This window comes from Engystomops pustulosus, chromosome 10 (genome assembly GCF_040894005.1).
Source record: "Engystomops pustulosus chromosome 10, aEngPut4.maternal, whole genome shotgun sequence".
NCBI classification, from domain to species: Eukaryota; Metazoa; Chordata; class Amphibia; order Anura; family Leptodactylidae; genus Engystomops; species Engystomops pustulosus.
Window position 1 is genome coordinate 54,580,383 of NC_092420.1, and position 18,314 is coordinate 54,598,696.

Sequence of the window (18,314 nt, forward strand, 5' to 3'; positions counted from 1 at the left end):
ATTTTAAATAGAAAAATAATTGACTAATTATGAAAGGAGTCTAAATCTACCTTTCTTCTTGCTTTTTGTTCTGTTTAATTAATTAAAGGGGTTTTCCCACAAAGACCAGTTAAACCCTATCCACAAGATAGGGCCTAACTTGCTGATCAGTGGGGGTCTCAGTGCTGAGACCCCACGGATCATGAGAACGAGGGGTCCGTTGGATCCCTTGTCGCTCGGTCAGACTAATGGAGCAGACTGCCGTGCATGACTGTTCTGCTCCATTAATCTCTATGGAGCTGATGGAGATCTGTGAGCGCAGCGCTCGGCAATTTTCATCAGATCCATAGAGATTAATAGAGCAGAACGGTCATGCGCTGCCGTCTGCTCCATTAGTCTGAGGAGTAGCGAGGGGTCTGTTGGATCTGCGGGGGTCTCAGCACTGAGACCCCCACTGGTCAGCAAGTTAGGCCTGAACCTGTGGCTAGGGCCTATCTTGTCTTCGTGGGAAAACCCCTTTAACTCCCAATGCTGGAATTTGTTTCCCTCTTCTATACTTCAGTTCACACTCCCTAACACGACTTTTTGTGAGCATCACTTGGCAAAACATGTGTCAAACGTTTTCTGCATGCAAGCAAAATCAGCAGGTTGTGTAAAATAAGTGTCTAAACAAGCCCCATGTTTTCTGTCCTTTTTGATTGGGGCAGGACATTAGGCTTATTTACCCATATAAATGTATTAATAGTTCTGCTCTGCTTTCTTGATATGTAAAGTGAAGCCTCCTGTCTTTTACCTCATCGTCCAGACATTCCGGAGCATAAACTGGCCACATGTGATCTCTAACTATCCATGAGCAATCGCCCTGCCAGGACCTTATGAATTTTATTTGCAGCGTTCACCTCCTTCACCCTCTTCCCTGATCTCTGTAGACTATTGTTACTATGTATCTGCTGTAAAACATATCACAAAATGCTGTCATTGCAGGTAAAATATTCATCCCCACGATCATGTACAGAAAATAGAATACAGAAAATAAAATAATTTAGTACCATTTTTTCACTATGTAACTAAAAGTAGTAGATACATTTCCGCTTTGTCTCTGCAATGCTCCGTTCATAACTTTCCAAACCTGGTGTCTCATATGTAGAAGTCGGCTGCTGCCCTTGTGAGTGTTAGGCCTGTGCTCCATCTAGTTCACCTGCTTTGTTGGTTATGGCACGTGTGACATGCGAACGGGGGAGACTGAGTTCTTAACCACTTAATCTGGGGTTAATGACTTTGCCTCTATTGGTCTTTAAGGGATAATCTCATTCCAAAATTTCATGTATATTTCTCACGACTGAGCTGCTTACCTCCTACAAGTGCTTACACTTTAGGGCAGGTTCAATCATTCTTAGTATAAGTCCCAATGGATGTCACCAAAACTTGGGATATGCCATTTCGGTTTTATTATTCTAGTTCACCACGCACATAAAACATAACATTAAATATAAGAATGATTGAAATAGCATGCTCCATATGCAGTAGTGATATCATGACTGTATTTTTTGTATGATGGAGTCATCTTCACTTACAGTCTTGATCCTGTATATAACCTATTAAAAAGCATTCGCCTTTGTTGTGCCGAAGGGTTAAAAGTGCATGTTGGGGATTATGATGAAGAAACAGTTTTTCTTTACCGGGAGGGTATTTTAAAAATCAAACCAGCATATGGCACCAGCCAAGACTCCCCCCACTTATCTGCCTCTTTCGTCTGCCAAAGCCCCTTTGTCTGAGCCCCATTGTTACCAGGACTTATTGACAGTTGTAGAACGTAGCTCAAGACACGAGGGACACCCACCACCCCGGGGAGAGGCACAAGCATGGATTATGGAAATATGAATTGATCTTTAGAAGAAGGGCCCTTCCTCTGTTCTGCAGGAAATACAATGAAGAGGGGGAGAAGGGGCTACGGCGAGATGTGAACGCTAAGAATGGGCTGGGAGCTCACCCTTCCCAGCTGTTGGTAAAAAATAAAAAAAAGAGGAAAATGTAGCATTTGTACATCACACGGAGCTGTGAAAAGGCAGAGGATAATGAAGCTACTTGTTAGACATATTTTGGAATAATGTATGCGGCAGTGTTTAATCCCCTTATAGCCAGACACTCTTTTAATAATGCAGAGGATGTTGCCAGCAGGTTTCAAAGATAAATTCTGTCATTTTGACTGGTGTGAAAGGAGCTTGTATGTGGGTTGTAAGATATTTCTGTTTATCTACCCTGTTTGTGTGAGGGGTAGAGGGCTAGGGGTTCCTCCCCGTGTATGTGCTGCTTAATTATTATTTTTGGTTTGCGGCTGTTTTGACAGCTGTTTTTACAGCTGTTTGCTTGCATTGTTATTGTTTATTGCTGCTGTTACCATTCTATATCCATACCCATGCTGAATGCCACAGGCAAGTCGCACTTCAACAGAAGTGAATACGGGGAGTCACAAGACTATTTGGTTGATGTGTGGTAAGACATACAAAGTTGTCGAAATATCTTCCACACAGTCAAATGTTGTCATATTGTAGTGGATCAATATAATCCTGAGGTCAAGAATCATCCCCAAGTTTAGATTTGCATATCTAAAGAATTCTGCTTATCAAATCCACCCACCACAGTTATGTCCACTGACCAACTACAGTATCTAGTACAGTTATGACTTACACTACCTACCTAATATTATGATGTTCCTTCTTCATCAGCCATGCATTATGATGTTCATGAATAATTTACTTGCTATTATTACATCAATTGCTTTGAAGAAGAAAGGCAGCAATTTATTATATGCCAACGTATGATGGTGGCCACGCTCCCTGGTGTCCCACTGGACACATCAACAGGGTTTAGCCAGCTATACCAGCTCCAATTTAGGGGAGATAGGGGCACTTAGATGGAAACTAAATTGTGTGGGGCTGAGTAAGGGGCAGAGTTAAGGGAAAAATTTCATAGTGTGCTGCATCTTTATGAAGTCACGCATGTGTCTGTGCAAGGCTGTAATCCCAGTGTCATTATCATTATCTCCTCTCTGCTACGAGCGCTTCTTCTTTCCTCTCCCTCATTTAGCCATTAGCTGCATGACCCCATGCTCCAAGCACAACTCTGTCAGTGCAAGTCTGCAGGTGGGGAGAGTGTTGTAGAAGGGGGGGGGGGGTATTGTGAGAAGAATGAGGAGATAATGATGATGACACAGGGATTGCACCCTTGTAACAGAGGCCCCCATGATTTGATGCAGTTTGATTGCAGGGAGCCAGTTATACTTTAATCTGCTTTTAATTGTGAGAGAAAACAGTAATGTTTATTGTAAAGGCATATTGGGAAATACTATTAAAAAGGCAATGGGATCCTGTCATTGGGTGAACATGTGAAATCTTGATGACAGGCTCTTTTTAAATTTACTCTTCACCTATTCGAGTATCACAATCACTTCTCTACCTTTTAGCAGACTTTCAGCAGATATAGACCCTCTAGCAACATTTCCAGATAAATACATGAATAATACAAGTAAATAAACATATAAATAAATCATCTTCATAAGGCAATACAAGTATTTATAATCTGGTTCCTGTTAGTTCTGTGCTCTTCCTCCATGCATTCAACAAATAAATAAAAATGAAACTATGCCCCTAATGTACAACAAATAAATGTGGAAGGTGCTTAAATCTTTGGGATGATTTTGATGGATAAACGAAAGTGGACTGGAAGAATCGAAGAATCCATTTTTAGACATGTGAATTTAATTAGGTTTTATTTGGTACAGTGTTCAGGAATGTTGTATCACGTCTTGTATTTGGAAAGCTGCGCTTAATAAATCATTGGGATGGATTGCGGAGCTCTATATCGCCACCTGCTGGCTGGCCACAATTGTGGATACTGCTACGAATGTTCCCTTAATCCCACGACTGATACCAGTTTTATACTATTCTTCGTCTTGAGGGGTATATACCTTGAGAGGTAGAAACACAGCTATATGTTGAGCAGTATGGTTATGGAGATCCGGTGACCCTTTCCCAATATTTTATTTTATCCATCTGTCTCATACATGAATATAAATATTAATATGACCTGATATGTCTAGCCCTGGGCCAAAGTAGACGAGTCACTATGAACATGAGCTGGTTCTTTTCATTAAACATTGAAGCACCAGTTTCCATGGTTGTTCCAATTTTATTGGAGGTTCAGCAAAGTGTTACTTTACTTATCCTACCCTATTGTCTCTGCTACTCACTAGTTTTGTGTTGCATCTTTATATAGTACATTGGAAAAAATGGCTGCGATATTTACATGGGTTGTGTCTGCTGATGACTTTTTTTTTGTTACATCCCCGTTAAAAATTCTTCTGGTTTTTCAACATATTGCAGCCATGAGAAAAAGAAGGTACACTCGCCTGAATTCAATGGTTTTACATATTGGAAATGAGAAATATATCTGAGGTTTAAAAATTTGGTAGGTTTAACCTCAGAAGACAACACACAGCAGGTCCCACTGTGTTATTACTGATTTACCATAATGGAGCCAAAAATGTAAAATCCATGTGTGAAAAACTAATGACACTGCGACAATCCATATCTTGTACAACTACCAGCATTGTAAAGACTTCCAGAAACCTTGCGTGTTTGCTGGTGACCAAATACTTATTTTCCACCATAATTTGCTAATAAATTCTTTAAAAATCAGACAATGTGATTTTTTTTGATTTTCTTTTTTTTTTTACATTTTGTCTCTCATAGTTGTGGTTCTACCTATGATGTCAATTACAGGCCAGCTCATCTTTTTAAAGGAAACCTGCCACTTGAAGTGGTAGGTATAAGAAGGAAATACCGAGCACCAGCTCAGGGTGAGCTGGTGCCGGAGCTTATTTTTGTTAGTGTTTTAAACCGCTGTATCGCTGTTTAAAACACTTTTTAATCTTTATAGCCGAAACTGCTTCGGCGCAGGGAGGTACGCGCTCAGCGCTTGCCATGCGCGCGACCGTGCGCGCGGCTACATAGGAAGTGAAGGAGAGCCACGCGCATGGTAAGCGCCGAGCGCATACCTCCCTGCGCCGAAGCAGCTTCGGCTATAAAGATTAAAAAGTGTTTTAAACAGCGATACAGTGGTTTAAAACACTAACAAAAATAAGCTCCGGCACCATCTCACCCTGCTCAGTATTTCCTTCTTATACCTGCCACTTCAAGTGGTAGGTTTCCTTTAAAGAGAACCCGTCATGCAAAATAACCCCCCTAAACTAAATATATTTTCATAAACTGCCATTAGAGAGCATTGCCTCTATCCCTTCATTGTCCCTCTACATGCCTGTAAACCTAAGCAATGAGGTCCTAAAGCTGTATGCAAATGACCTGTGAAATGTCCAATGAAGCATTAGCATATTCAAGCTGTCCACCTTATTCATGAGTGGGAGGCACAGCCACAACCCCAGTGCATGACTGACAGCCTGTATAATGATGTGATGCTGTATAATGATGTGCTTCCTGGTGCTGGTGGCCACGCCCCTGCAGCCTGTGTGTGCATGTGTGTGTGTTTAGGAGAGATACAGCAGCTCCAGGCAGCCATGTTACAGCAGAACATGTCAGATTCATGTGTAGCTGATGTCTGTGTCTCTCACCTGTATATTAGGAGGATGCATCATGTCAGTAGATGACATACACACACTAGCCATGCTTTACTATACATTACACACAGACATGAGCAGGAGGAGGAGAGGGGAGGGGTAACAGGGGTGACATCACTGCCTCTGACCATGTGACCAGCCTCATTTACTTGATAAAAAATATGTGATTTTACAATGATTAATGTATGAAATAACTAGATAAAGGCTGGGATGGGATCCTTGTGAGCTGCTCCAACAGGTAGTAGTGACAGGACAAGTGACAGAGACCTGATGACAGGTGTCCTTTAAGTGGGAGAACCCCACTGTCATACCAAAACAGAGCGAGATGGGGCAGCCTGGCACAAGCTATAGCTGAATTTATCAAGGTTCCATGAGGCTGGAGCCTCATTGTATCTGGTTCATTGTGCGCCAATAGGGGGAATTTCAAGACTTGATAAATTTCTCCTCTATGTACATTCTCTTCAGCTCTTCCTGCTCTTTAAAGTGAATCTGTCACCAGGAGATTAATTTTTAGCACTCTCCCATTCCCACAAAGCATAGTACATATACTTCCAAAGAGTTTTTTACAGAAAAAAGATATATTATATAGTACTGCATCATCCCTGCCAATACATAGGCTGGCTGGTAGTTGCAAATAGCGCCCTCTCCAGGTCAGGAGCTGTTAGGGGGAGTCATGAACCCTCTATGAAGGTTCTAGAACCTTGTCATTATGTAATTGCATCTGTAGATTCTGCCTGGAAAGGCAACAGGTAAATGGGTGTAAGATGTTATCCAATTATGTGGCTGTATTGTAAACTGGAGTGCGATTGGAGAGGTGCTACCACCTGACCAGGGTGAGGCTATAACCCCTGTGCAGGAGGAGCACATGGTCCTTCAGAGTCTGTCTCAGGAGTCAGAGAGTGAAGAGAGCCAGGAGACTCTAACCCTAGGGCTGCAGCTTCCATAGTTTGGACACTATGGAAGTTTGGCTCCATCTCAGTTATCCTAGCCTGCATATACCATCAGGCTGGTGCACAATTCCTGCGGATCACTTTCCACGACCTGTCCAGTACCAGAATCTTCTGTTTGACCGTTTTGACCATTGCCTGCTATCCGTTGTTCAATAAAGAACCCTGAGTTGATTTGCACAACGTTGCCTCCGTCTGATCCCTAGATATGGCTGTCACCACCACTGGCTTCCCCATCCATTACCCAGGGACTTATCTTACAGACACCTCAGGGGTTGCCCCAGGGAGAACCGGTACATCAGCCTCTCCCTCCACCTGCTGGAGACCTGCCAGGCTGTAGGACAGCCCTCAGGTCCCCATACCAAGCACCGTGACATCAGCGTGCCCATGGCCGCAACCGCCAGCCACTCTGGTATTCTGGGCACCGGCTGCCTCCAGGCCACCAAGAAAAGGCTAGGCCCCGGCGGGGGATGTTGCAGTAACTTTCAATGACATTGCTCTTTGACTAGGCATATATGATAGATTTGAAAAAGACACATGGAGGAGCGGTTTGCTAAGGGGGAGGAGGGACTGATCCTCTATAGCCACTCCTAGGTATCTAGTGTCCAGTCACAGAACTCATGGCATTGGAAGGTCCTATATAACTTCTCTTTTTTCTGTAAAACCTATTTTTTTATACAAAAACTCTTTGGCAGTGTATGTACTATGCTCTGTGGGGACTGGAGGAGTGCTAAAAATGGGTCTCCTGGTGACAGGTTCCCTTTAACATGCTGCATATATGACATTATGTAGAATGTATAGAATGTGTTCATCTGTATCATATGCTGCCTATAGGTAGGACACTATGCACATTCTGCTCAGCTCTTCCTGCTCTATAACATACTGCCTACATATCGTATAAAGTCTTTTATATGCTCAGCTCCTCCTGTTCTATAACATACTGCCTGCAGATAGGACACTAGGTACAACCTGTCATCTTGGTATCCTCTGTAACATGTTGCCTGTAGATAGGATACTGTATACAGTCTCTTCACCTCATCCTGTTCTACAACATTATATGAAAATGTAGATTTGGTTCAGCTCCCCCTGGTCTATAATATTCTGCCTGCAAATCAGTTACTGCCTACAATCTGCTCAGCAATTCTTACTACATCTATGGTGTCATTTTCACATTAAAGTTGTCCCTAACAGATCCTGACGTCTTCTCTTCTCTATGTATGTGTGCTCTGTTTTCAGCCTTGGTTTTCCTTTCTCATTTCCTTACATTTTTCCTTTCCTTTTTTAAACCTTTTGCATCACTTTAATATTCACGAGTCGGTTTTTTATTGATCACCAGGGCCCCAGTTCACACTACCAGGGGACAGAGTGTCAGGTTGATTCGTCTATGACCTAAGCTGGGAGAGAACCCCCCTCCTGTGTCTGCGCTGTTTATAAAGCGCTCCACAGACCTGCTGGCTAAATGAATTTTAAAGACTTCCAAGGTTTTAAAGTGGATTTTCCCTGGAGACTGGGGCCGGGCAGCTTGCCAGCACACAACACTCCATCCTGCGTGTGTCCATGTGCGCATGTGTGTCCGCTTAGGAATTTGCCCCTAGTGTGCAGATATTGCCTGGCTGCTGTATAATATGCAGTATAATAACACATGCAAAGGATTGTCTAGCAAAATACATCTCTAACATGGACACTCACTAACTGATTGTTACATCACAGTTCTTCTCTTCCCATTCAACTTTTCATCTGCTCAGGACGCCTTTATTATATAGTACAGTACTGAATTGTCATTGCAGCCAAGTATATTTATATTTTTAGGCCCCTTACACTCATATCCTTACATATTTTTTTGGTGTTGTGCTAGCCGTACTGTAATGTTATTATACGGCTAGCATGTGGCCTCACTGACACGTCCCCATCTAATGGGAAATACATACCTCCCAACTTTTGTTGAGGAGAAAGAGGGACAAAACTGCGGCGCGCGTAGCGCGCCGCGGCGATTTTTTTACCCACAGAAGCCACACCCTAGCCCCGCCCCCTAACCACACCCCCATGGCCACGCCACTGCTCATACCTCCAACGCATCCACTGACACCAATGTATATATAGCAGCAATATACATATATATATATATATATACACACGGATTAACCCCACTGGCACCAATGTATATTTATGTATATAATTGGGGGGCATATTCCACTCCCCCTAGACAACGAGCGTGTCCCCCCTAGACAACGAGCATATCCCCCCCCCAGACAACGAGCATGCACCCCCCCAGACAACGAGCATGCCCCCCCCTATACAACGAGCATGCCCCCCCCTATACAACAAGCATGCCCCCCCCTAGACAACGAGCATGCCCCCCACTAGACGAGCATGCCCCCCCTAGACAAGTATGTCCCCCCCCCCTAGACAACGAGCATGTCCTCCCCTAGACAACGAGCATATCCCCCCCCAGACAAAGAGCATGCCCCCCCCTAGACAACGAGCATGCCCCCCCCCCCAATGGCTGCGTGCCCTTTTTAGTGTGTTTGTGTTATTTTTGTCTTCCAGGACCGTGCCTGCTGTGGACTACTTCAGATTCGAAGGATTACGTTGATGACCGACATTTCTAACAAATAAAATGGCCAACGAGGGTGTGTCTGCGTTCTTTGTTCAATTAAACTTATATTTGTTAAAAACGGTGTGATTTATTTTTTTGCGACACTCTTCATAGTTTGCCATAGTAGTGGTGCCGGCTAGGTGACGGTGCTCATTACTAAGGGCTGGCCTTAGTGTTTGCCTTAATACCCATACCATTACCCCGGTACCCACCACCACCAGGGGTGCCGGGAAGAGCCGGGTATAAACCAGTACCTGACCGTCTATAGATGGTCAGGTAGTGGGGCGGCTGCAGGCTGGTATTGTTGCGCTGGAATAGCCCCCTAACAGTGGCCTATCCCAGCTCAGTAATGGCAGGCTGCTGCTGCTTTTTTGTATCTGGCTGATTTGAAAAATAGGGGCACCCCATGCCGGTTTTTTCTTCAAATTTTTGACAAAAATATGCATGGGGTCCCCCCTTACAAGGGGGCTCCCAGGCTGTTTCCCTCATTTTTAAAAAGAAATGGAAAAAACCGGCATGGGGTGCCCCCTATTTTTCAAATCAGCCAGATACAAAAAAGCAGCAGCAGCCTGCCATTACTGCGCTGGGATAGGCCACTGTTAGGGGGCTATTCCAGCGCAACAATAACAGCCTGCGGCCGCCCCACTACCTGACCATCTATAGACGGTCAGGTACTGGTTTGTACCCGGCTCTTCCCGGCACCCCTGGTGGCGGTGGGTACCGGGGTAATGGTATGGGCGTTAGTGTGAATTTGCCAAAAAAATTAAGGCAAACACTAAGGCCAGCCCTTAGTAATGAGCACCGTCACCTAGCCGGCACCACTACTATGGCAAACTATGAAGAGTGTCGCAAAAAAATAAATCACACCGTTTTTAACAAATATAAATTTAATTGAACAAAGAACGCAGACACACCCTCGTTGACCATTTTATTTGTTAGAAATGCCAGTCATCGACGTAATCCTTCGAATCCGAAGTAGTCCACAGCAAGCACGGTCCTGGAAGACACAAATAACACACACTGTGGCGGATGCACTGAATTATTGTGACATGCACCCGCTCAATAAGATGTCCCCAAAATGGTATTAATTTAAGTGTCATCTCATACCGCATAAATGACACCTTAAAGAGGGCCTGTCACCCAGAAATTCGGCACTAGATGTTACTAAAGTAATCAGCTCCTAGTGCTAAACCAAACGCAGCGGTGTTACACAGGAACCTCTGATAACGCTAATTAACACTGCCGCGCTGTACACTACAAACGCCGGACCGCTCTCAAAGTGGCGTATTCATGAGGGGGTGGGATTGTGGGCATGACACGAGGCAGTCACCGCCGGCCTATGGAACAAGCGGGGGCGGTCAGGGGAAGAGGGACCGCCCCCTCATGAATACGTCGGACCCCTTTGAGAGCGGTCTGGCGTTTCTAGGGTACAGCGCAGCGGTGTTTGTTAGTGTTATCAGAGGTTTCCGGTAACGCTATCAGTGTAGCACCGCTGCGTCTGTCTTAGCACTAGGAGTAGCTTACTTTAGTAACATCTCTGGGCGCGTTCACACGGTGCGTTTTGGTTGCGTTTTCATTGCGTTTGAAATGCATTACAACAGCTGAGAGGCGATTTGCCTAATTACATTACTGTTTACGCTTGTTAACGCATGCGTTGACATTGCGTTTAGAGTGCGTTCTGTAAACGGAAACGTTAACAGTAATGTAATTAGGCAAATCGCCTCCTCAGGTGATGTAATGCGTTTCAAACGCAATGAAAACGCAGGACATAACGCACCGTGTGAACGCGCCCTCCTAGTGCTGTTTTTCAGGGTGACAGCTCCTCTTTCCACAGCTCCGCACACCGAAGTATAGAAAAGTTATTGGCCTCAAAGTATGGCAAAATGAAGAATTTTTTTTCTACAAAAGATTTACATTTTAAAAAAAAATCTAAAACACAATAATTCTTTTCAATGTTACCATTTTTAGGACAGTATGGCCTTTTAAACAATTTTTTTACATGTTTTATATTTTTTGCGAGAAGAGTTGTTCTTTTTAGTGTCTTATTTTAGAGTGCAGAACTTTTTTTTATCACTCTTTAGGAAATTTTTTTTTAAAGGTATTTATTAAAAATGATCTTTTTTCAGAAAGTTTTTTCCTTTTTTTCCCTGGCGTTTACCGTGCGGGTCCAGTAATGATTCTGTTTTATTATACAGATTGTTACGGACGTGGCAATACCAAATATGTGGCGGTTTTTTGTGTGTTTTATACTTTATTAAGTGTTTTTATAGGAAAGTGACATTTTAGGGGCTTATATTTTTATGTATTTATTTTTTATTTATTCTAATGTGTAGTGTTCAGTGTTTTTACTTTTCCATACTTGAACTTGAACCAGCGATGCTCTGATACACTGCTCTACAATACTTTTTCATTGTAGAGCAGTGTAAACTGTCTGAGCGTGCAGACTGGCAGGGACATCGGGCAGCTCCGGGGCACATGCCAGTCCTCGGAGCTGGCCAGAAGAGGATCGGTTCCCCTGGTAAGCGGCGCGGGGGATCCGATCCATAGCGGGAACCCCCTCACATGCCGCGGTCATGCTTGACCGCGACGTGTAAGGGGTTAACACCCACGATCGGAGTCGGCTCCGATCGTGGGTGTTAGAGCGCGGTGACATTGCAATTATTGCAGGGCTTGTACGTCACAATGCTGACATACAAGTCCTGATAGATGTGACCTGTCACACAGCATACACAGCTACAGGTTACTGTGAGGGTCAGGCTGTGTCCTACCTCATCTCTGCTGGGGAGATGCTTCTGCTGGACGTCTGCAGCTCCTGAGGGGAGTAAGCCATCACACAAGGTGCTGCTCTCTCTGTGCTGCCCCCTGCACCTCCACAGCTTCAGGAGAAGGAGCAGAGGAGTGTGCAGGGTCCATGGCCGGGGCACATTGCAGCCGCTCTCCTGGTGACCCCCCCTCCCTCCTCACACATCACGGCAGCTCACACAGGGAGGAGGAGGAGGGGCCGTGCTGTGCTGTGCTCTGCGGTGCTGGGAGCTCAGGATCTCCAGGTGACACTTCCCCCCCTGATGTTTCCTCCTCACACATCCCGCGGCAGGGGAGGGGGGGGCGGCCCGGGGGAGGAGGAGGGGTAGTGCTGTGTGCTGTGAGCTCAGACTTCACAGCCTCCGCGCTGCCGCTGTGTCTCTGCAGCCGATGTGTCCCGGGACCAGGAGACGGGACTCAGTCTCTTGGCCCGGGACAATGCAGGGAAATCCGTGAATATCTCTCAACCTCCCGGGGCGGCGGGACACAGCTAAAAAATCGTGACAGTCCCGCCGAAAGCGGGACAGTTGGGAGGTATGGGAAATATAGTTATTCATGTGACTTGCTGTGCGGCCGCCCCGCCGTGTGCTATGGCCCAGGTGAGCACTTCACTGTGTGCCAAAGCTGCTAATTGCTTTTATGTTGGTTTATGGCACTGGTCCAAAAAAACAATGCTGATAATTTATTAAATGTAAAAGTTACCGTACATGGACGGCCTGAGTTAGGGTGATGCCACACGTTGCGTTTTTGGACTGTTTTAAAGCATACATTTTCAGTCCGTTTAAAAAGGCATGCGTTTTTAACCCCTTAACGCTCTGCGCCGTAGCTCTACGGCGCAGAGGTATAAGGGATGTATGAAGAGGGCTCACGGGCTGAGTCCTCTTCATACAGAGGTGGGGGTTTTTGCATTTTGCACAAAACCCCCACCGCTAATAACCGCGATTTTGCACAAAACCCCCACCGCTAATAACCGCTAATAACCCTCTAAACGCCGCCCACAAAGTCGCGGGCGGCGTTTAAAAGACGGCGGCGCGCGGGCGCCGCCATCTTTTTTTCGATCGCCACGCCCCCGAACGTCATCGGGGGGCGGCGATCGGTTACCATGGTAGCCTCGGGTCTTCTCTTGACACGAGGCTACATGGTTTATGCAGGTTCGTTACAATGAGCCAGTGGCTCATTGTAATGTAAGACCTGCAAAAACGCCATATATTGCAATACTGTAGTATTGCAGTATATGGTAGGAGCGATCTGATCATCTAGGGTTATTGTACCCTAGATGGTCTAAAAAATAGTGAAAAAAAAAAGAAAAAAAAAAGTTTAAAAAATAAAAAAAATTAATAAAATATTAAAAGTTCAAATCACCCCCCTTTCCCTAGAACGGATATAAAACATAACAAATAGTAAAAATCACAGACATATTAGGTATCGCCGCGTCCCAAAATGCCCGATCTATCAAAATATAAAAACGGTTACGGCCGGCGGTGACCTCCGAGGCGGGAAATGGCGCCCAAATGTCCGAAATGCGACTTTTACACCTTTTTACATAACATAAAAAATGAAATAAAAAATGATCAAAATGTCGCACAGACCTCAAAATGGTAGCAATGAAAACGTTGCATCATTTCGCAAAAAATGACCCCTCACACATTTCCGTGCGCCAAAGTATGAAAAAGTTATTAGCGTCAGAAGATGGCAAAAAATTTTTTTTCTTTTTTGTACACATTCGTTTAATTTTTGAAAATGTATTAAAACACAATAAAACCTATATAAATTTGGTATCACCGCGATCGCACCGAACCAAAGAATAAAGTAGGCATGTTATTTGGAGCGAAGAGTGAAAGTCGTAAAAACTGAGCCCACAAGAACGTGACGCACGTGCGTTTTTTTTTCAATTTTTCCACATTTGGAATTTTTTTTCAGCTTCGCAGTACACGGCATGTTAAAATAAATAACATTACGGGAAAGTAAAATTTGTTACGCACAAAATAAGCCCTCACACAGGTCTGTACACGTAAAAATGAAAAAGTTATGGATTTTTGAAGTTGGAGAGCGAGAAATGAGCCGGAAAACCCTCCGTCCTTAAGGGGTTAAAACGCATACATTTTTGACTGTTTTTGTTTGTTTTTCCAAATTATCTTAATAGATAAACAGGTTTTAAACAGACTGAAAACGCATGCTTAAAAACTGACCAAAAACCCCATGTGTGGCATCACCCTTAAACTGCCGCAGAATCTGAAAGTGAACATTTTACACACAACACATTGCATGTATTTGTTTTATTAATATTATTTTATAGCACTCTCAGGTAGTCCCCGGGTTACATACAAGATAGGGTCCATTTGTTCTTAAGTTGAATTTGTATGGAAGTCGAAATTGTATATTTTATCATTGTAGTTCCAGACAAATTTTTTTGCCCCAGTGACAATTGGAACTTCAACATTTTTTCCTGTACTAGGACCAGGGATCATCAATAAAGCTTCATTAACCCCTTAAGGACGCAGGGTTTTTCGGCCGATTTCTCGCTCTCCAACTTCAAAAATCCATAACTTTTTCATTTTTACGTGTACAGACCTGTGTGAGGGCTTATTTTGTGCGTAACAAATTTTACTTTCCCGTGATGTTATTTATTTTAACATGCCGTGTACTGCGAAGCTGAAAAAAAATTCCAAATGTGGAAAAATTGAAAAAAAACGTCACGTGCGTCACGTTCTTGTGGGCTCAGTTTTTACGACTTTCACTCTTCGCTCCAAATAACACGCCTACTTTATTCTTTGGTTCGGTGCGATCGCGGTGATAGCAAATTTATATAGGTTTTATTGTGTTTTAATACATTTTCAAAAATTAAACGAATGTGTACAAAAAAGAAAAAAAATTTTTTGCCATCTTCTGATGCTAATAACTTTTTCATACTTTGGCACACGGAGATGTGTGAGGGGTAATTTTTTGCGAAATGATGGGATGTTTTCATTGCTGACATTCTGAGGTCTGTGCGACATTTTGATCATTTTTTATTTCATTTTATATGTTATGTAAAAGGTGTAAAAGTCGCATTTTGCACATTTGGGCGCCATTTCCCGCCTCGGAGGTCACCGCCGGCCGTAACCGTTTTTATATTTTGATAGATCGGGCATTTTGGGACGCGGCGATACCTAATATGTTTGTGATTTTTACTGTTTATTATGTTTTATATCCGTTCTAGGGAAAGGGGGGTGATTTGAACTTTTAATATTTTATTAATTTTTTTTATTTTCTAAACTTTTTTTTTTCTTTTTTTTTTCACTATTTTTTAGACCATCTAGGGTACATTAACCCTAGATGGTCAGATCGCTCCTACCATATACTGCAATACTACAGTATTGCAATATATGGCATTTTTGCAGGTCATACATTACAATGAGCCACTGGCTCATTGTAACGAACCTGCATAAGCCATGTAGCCTCGTGTCAAAAGAAGACCCGAGGCTACCATGGTAACCATCTTTTAAACGCCGCCGGCGACTTTGCTGGCGGCGTTGAGAGGGTTAATAGCCGCGATCGGTGCAAGCACCGACCGCGGTTATTAGCGTTGGGGGTTTTGTGCAAAATGCAAAAACCCCCACCTCTGTATGAAGAGGACTCAGCCCGTGAGCCCTCTTCATACATCCCTTATACCTCTGCGCCGTAGAGCTACGGCGCAGAGCGTTAAGGGGTTAAAGACACTTTACAGCTGATCATTATAGTCTGGGACTATAGTAAAGCATCCAGAGAGCTGCACCAGAGGTCACAGTGAGCAGAGGGGCCTGTCTGTAACTATGGGTCATCTGTAAGTCTGGTGTCCTTAAGTAGGGGACCGCCTGTATATAATTATCAGAAAAACACTTTGTGTTACCAATAAAATAAAATATGACAACACCGTGCCAGGTCATGTGTTAGGGCACCTAATCTCCAAGGAAATATTTGCTTTGTCCTTTGCCATGAGATCTTAGGCGTTGTCCCCAATCCTTGATGTGATAACTTGCTGAACAGTGTGTGTCTCAATGGACACATGCACCTGCTGCTCCATTCATTTTTGTGATTCTCTCTCGAGATGCCGGGGTGCAGAGCTCAGCTATTTCCATCATTACCATAGTGAAAGAAATTATCCTGTATCTTAGAATTTACAAACAAACCAAGGGGCCTAAAGGCCACGATTTAATTTACACTGAGCCCCCCCATTAAAATGCTGACTACATAGTCCACATCTATGATAATGCCAGCCACACTGTGCTCCAGTAACTGCTCTGACCACACTGCGCACCATGATGTATTTCAGCATGCATCATTCTGCTGTACACCACTCCTCTATGGCATTAGAAACACATGTATGTACCCATTAGAGGGAGCGAGCTTGCATGTATCTAACAAGGTAGGAGAGCACATAGCTGAAGTCTAATAAAACTGTGCAATTCTAAACCTTATTCTGTGTTCCCGCGGCTGGAGGCATCACAGCTTGCACCCCCCTCCCCATCAGCAGTTTTGCACCGCTGCTTACCCCAAATTGTATCACACTTCAATGTATTGTTGTATACTGTGTAGATGTAATGATGGCACAAATGGAGTAATGCCACATGTAGGACGGCACTGGGTGATACAATGCTACGTTAGATGTGAACCATTTCCTCCAATGTATATTTCCTGTCTTTCCTTTTGTGTGTGTTGAGGGCTGTAACTACCTCCCCCCAGCTGCCTGTCTCTCTTAGTGTACTATGAAATTGTGATCGCATATGACAAATTCTTGTCAAGCGTCACATCAGTATACGAGACGGGGATGTTTTCATATAGCAAGGAATCTCATGTGATACCCATATGTCTTTATTAAAAAGGGAGTCTCAGCAGGAGTGTGGGAATCTCTGCCTCTTTTCAGAGATCCAGAGACGAGTTCTCCAATGTGAAATTGTAAGAAGAATCCTGCAGGCCACCCGTGCCGTCCAGCTGGGAAAGCTCAGACCCAGTTTTGATCCTTCATGTATTCAATGTACATTACAGTCTGAGATCCCTTTCTATATTTCTCAGATTTGGCTTCTTTCAGCAGTACTAGCCATTTATACATGGACCAACTTATCTTTTGTTCTATACACTACGTTGTATTAGCTGCCACAAGATCTATGTTTTCTTTTTTTTAGAGTAAATACCAGTTTAATTTAAAATATTAATAAATTGAGAATTGTGAAATATTCATATAAGAAATCTTTAATTAGACAACATCTCTATTGACAACTGGATGTTCCCATTCCCCTTGTCAAAAGTGTGTGACCTTACATAGTCTGAAACTCTCAGCACGGCCTTAAATTGTAACACCCATCTATCAATTTATTCTTACACTTATATTAGAAATAAAAGAGGAATAGTATAATGCATAGTTATGAGAAAAAATGTTCTAGATTTGTTATTATTTGAGGACTAATATAATAATAGGAGTAGAATTCATAATCATAATTCAGCTGTTGAGGGATCAGGCGGCAGTGCCTTTACCCTGTCTTACAATGACACTGCCTATGGGTCAATTTATTATAAAAGGGTCCCTTGGAGAGTCTTGCTTGTTGGACTTTTTTTGCTGGAATATTTAACCATAGACTATTGTGGTTATTTCCATCTTATGTGTTTTAGTTTTAGGTTACACTGTACACTTTATATGATAATCACGTGTGTTTACCCCAGGCCCTATGATTTTGTGTATCATATTGACTTGTTAATACTTCCTCTTTAGTTGTGTTTTCCTACAACAGCCTCTTCTTTCTGTTCTGTTTTAATTAAAAACCTTTCCCCATTTTTTGTAGGACTTGCTGTACATGGTGCCAAAGTTCTGCTTTCCCTTTGCAATTGAAAGGTAATGTCATGGTTGTGTACTACCCCCCCCCCCCCTTTATTCTATTTGTGTAATTAAATTGCATTTTATTATGTGGTTCTCTTTTTTATTCTAGGGGTTCTCAGTCTCAGATGGGACAGCACTTTACTTTTGTTTTAACTGATATAGAGAGTAAGCAGAGGTTCGGATTCTGTCGTTTGACGTCGGGGGGTAAAATCTGCCTATGTATTCTAAGGTGGGTGTAATGGATTTACTTAAACATACATAAATTCTTATTATTATTTCTACGCTTTTATTTTTTCATATGTTACGGTTTCTGTTTCTTTCCTTAGCAGGTCAGAGGGGTATTTCAAGTCAACATGTAGTTTTTGCTTCTTAATCCAGCCTCGTTCCTGATTTTACTATTTTTCTGCAGTTCTATTTCACACTCAGACATCACGTGTTTCCAATTTTCCGAGACTTTTTCTTTCCGATCCTTAGATGGGAAGGTCCCTTCCCCCACCACTTTCTACTGTCTGGGCAGGAGGAAAGGCA

General features: G+C 43.3%; 1 protein-coding gene across 6 annotated transcripts in view; it reads left to right on the forward strand.

Annotated features, from left to right (window-relative positions):
• The window catches only part of DENND1B (DENN domain containing 1B), a 122,716-nt gene that overhangs the window by 38,217 nt on the left and 66,185 nt on the right, over window positions 1–18,314 (forward strand). For all 6 annotated transcript variants that reach the window (XM_072128093.1, XM_072128096.1, XM_072128094.1 and 3 more), the window contains exons 4-5: window positions 17,752–17,801; window positions 17,896–18,015. In XM_072128093.1, coding sequence (XP_071984194.1) covers window positions 17,752–17,801; window positions 17,896–18,015 — 170 coding nt within the window. The remainder of the gene's footprint in view (window positions 1–17,751; window positions 17,802–17,895; window positions 18,016–18,314) is intronic.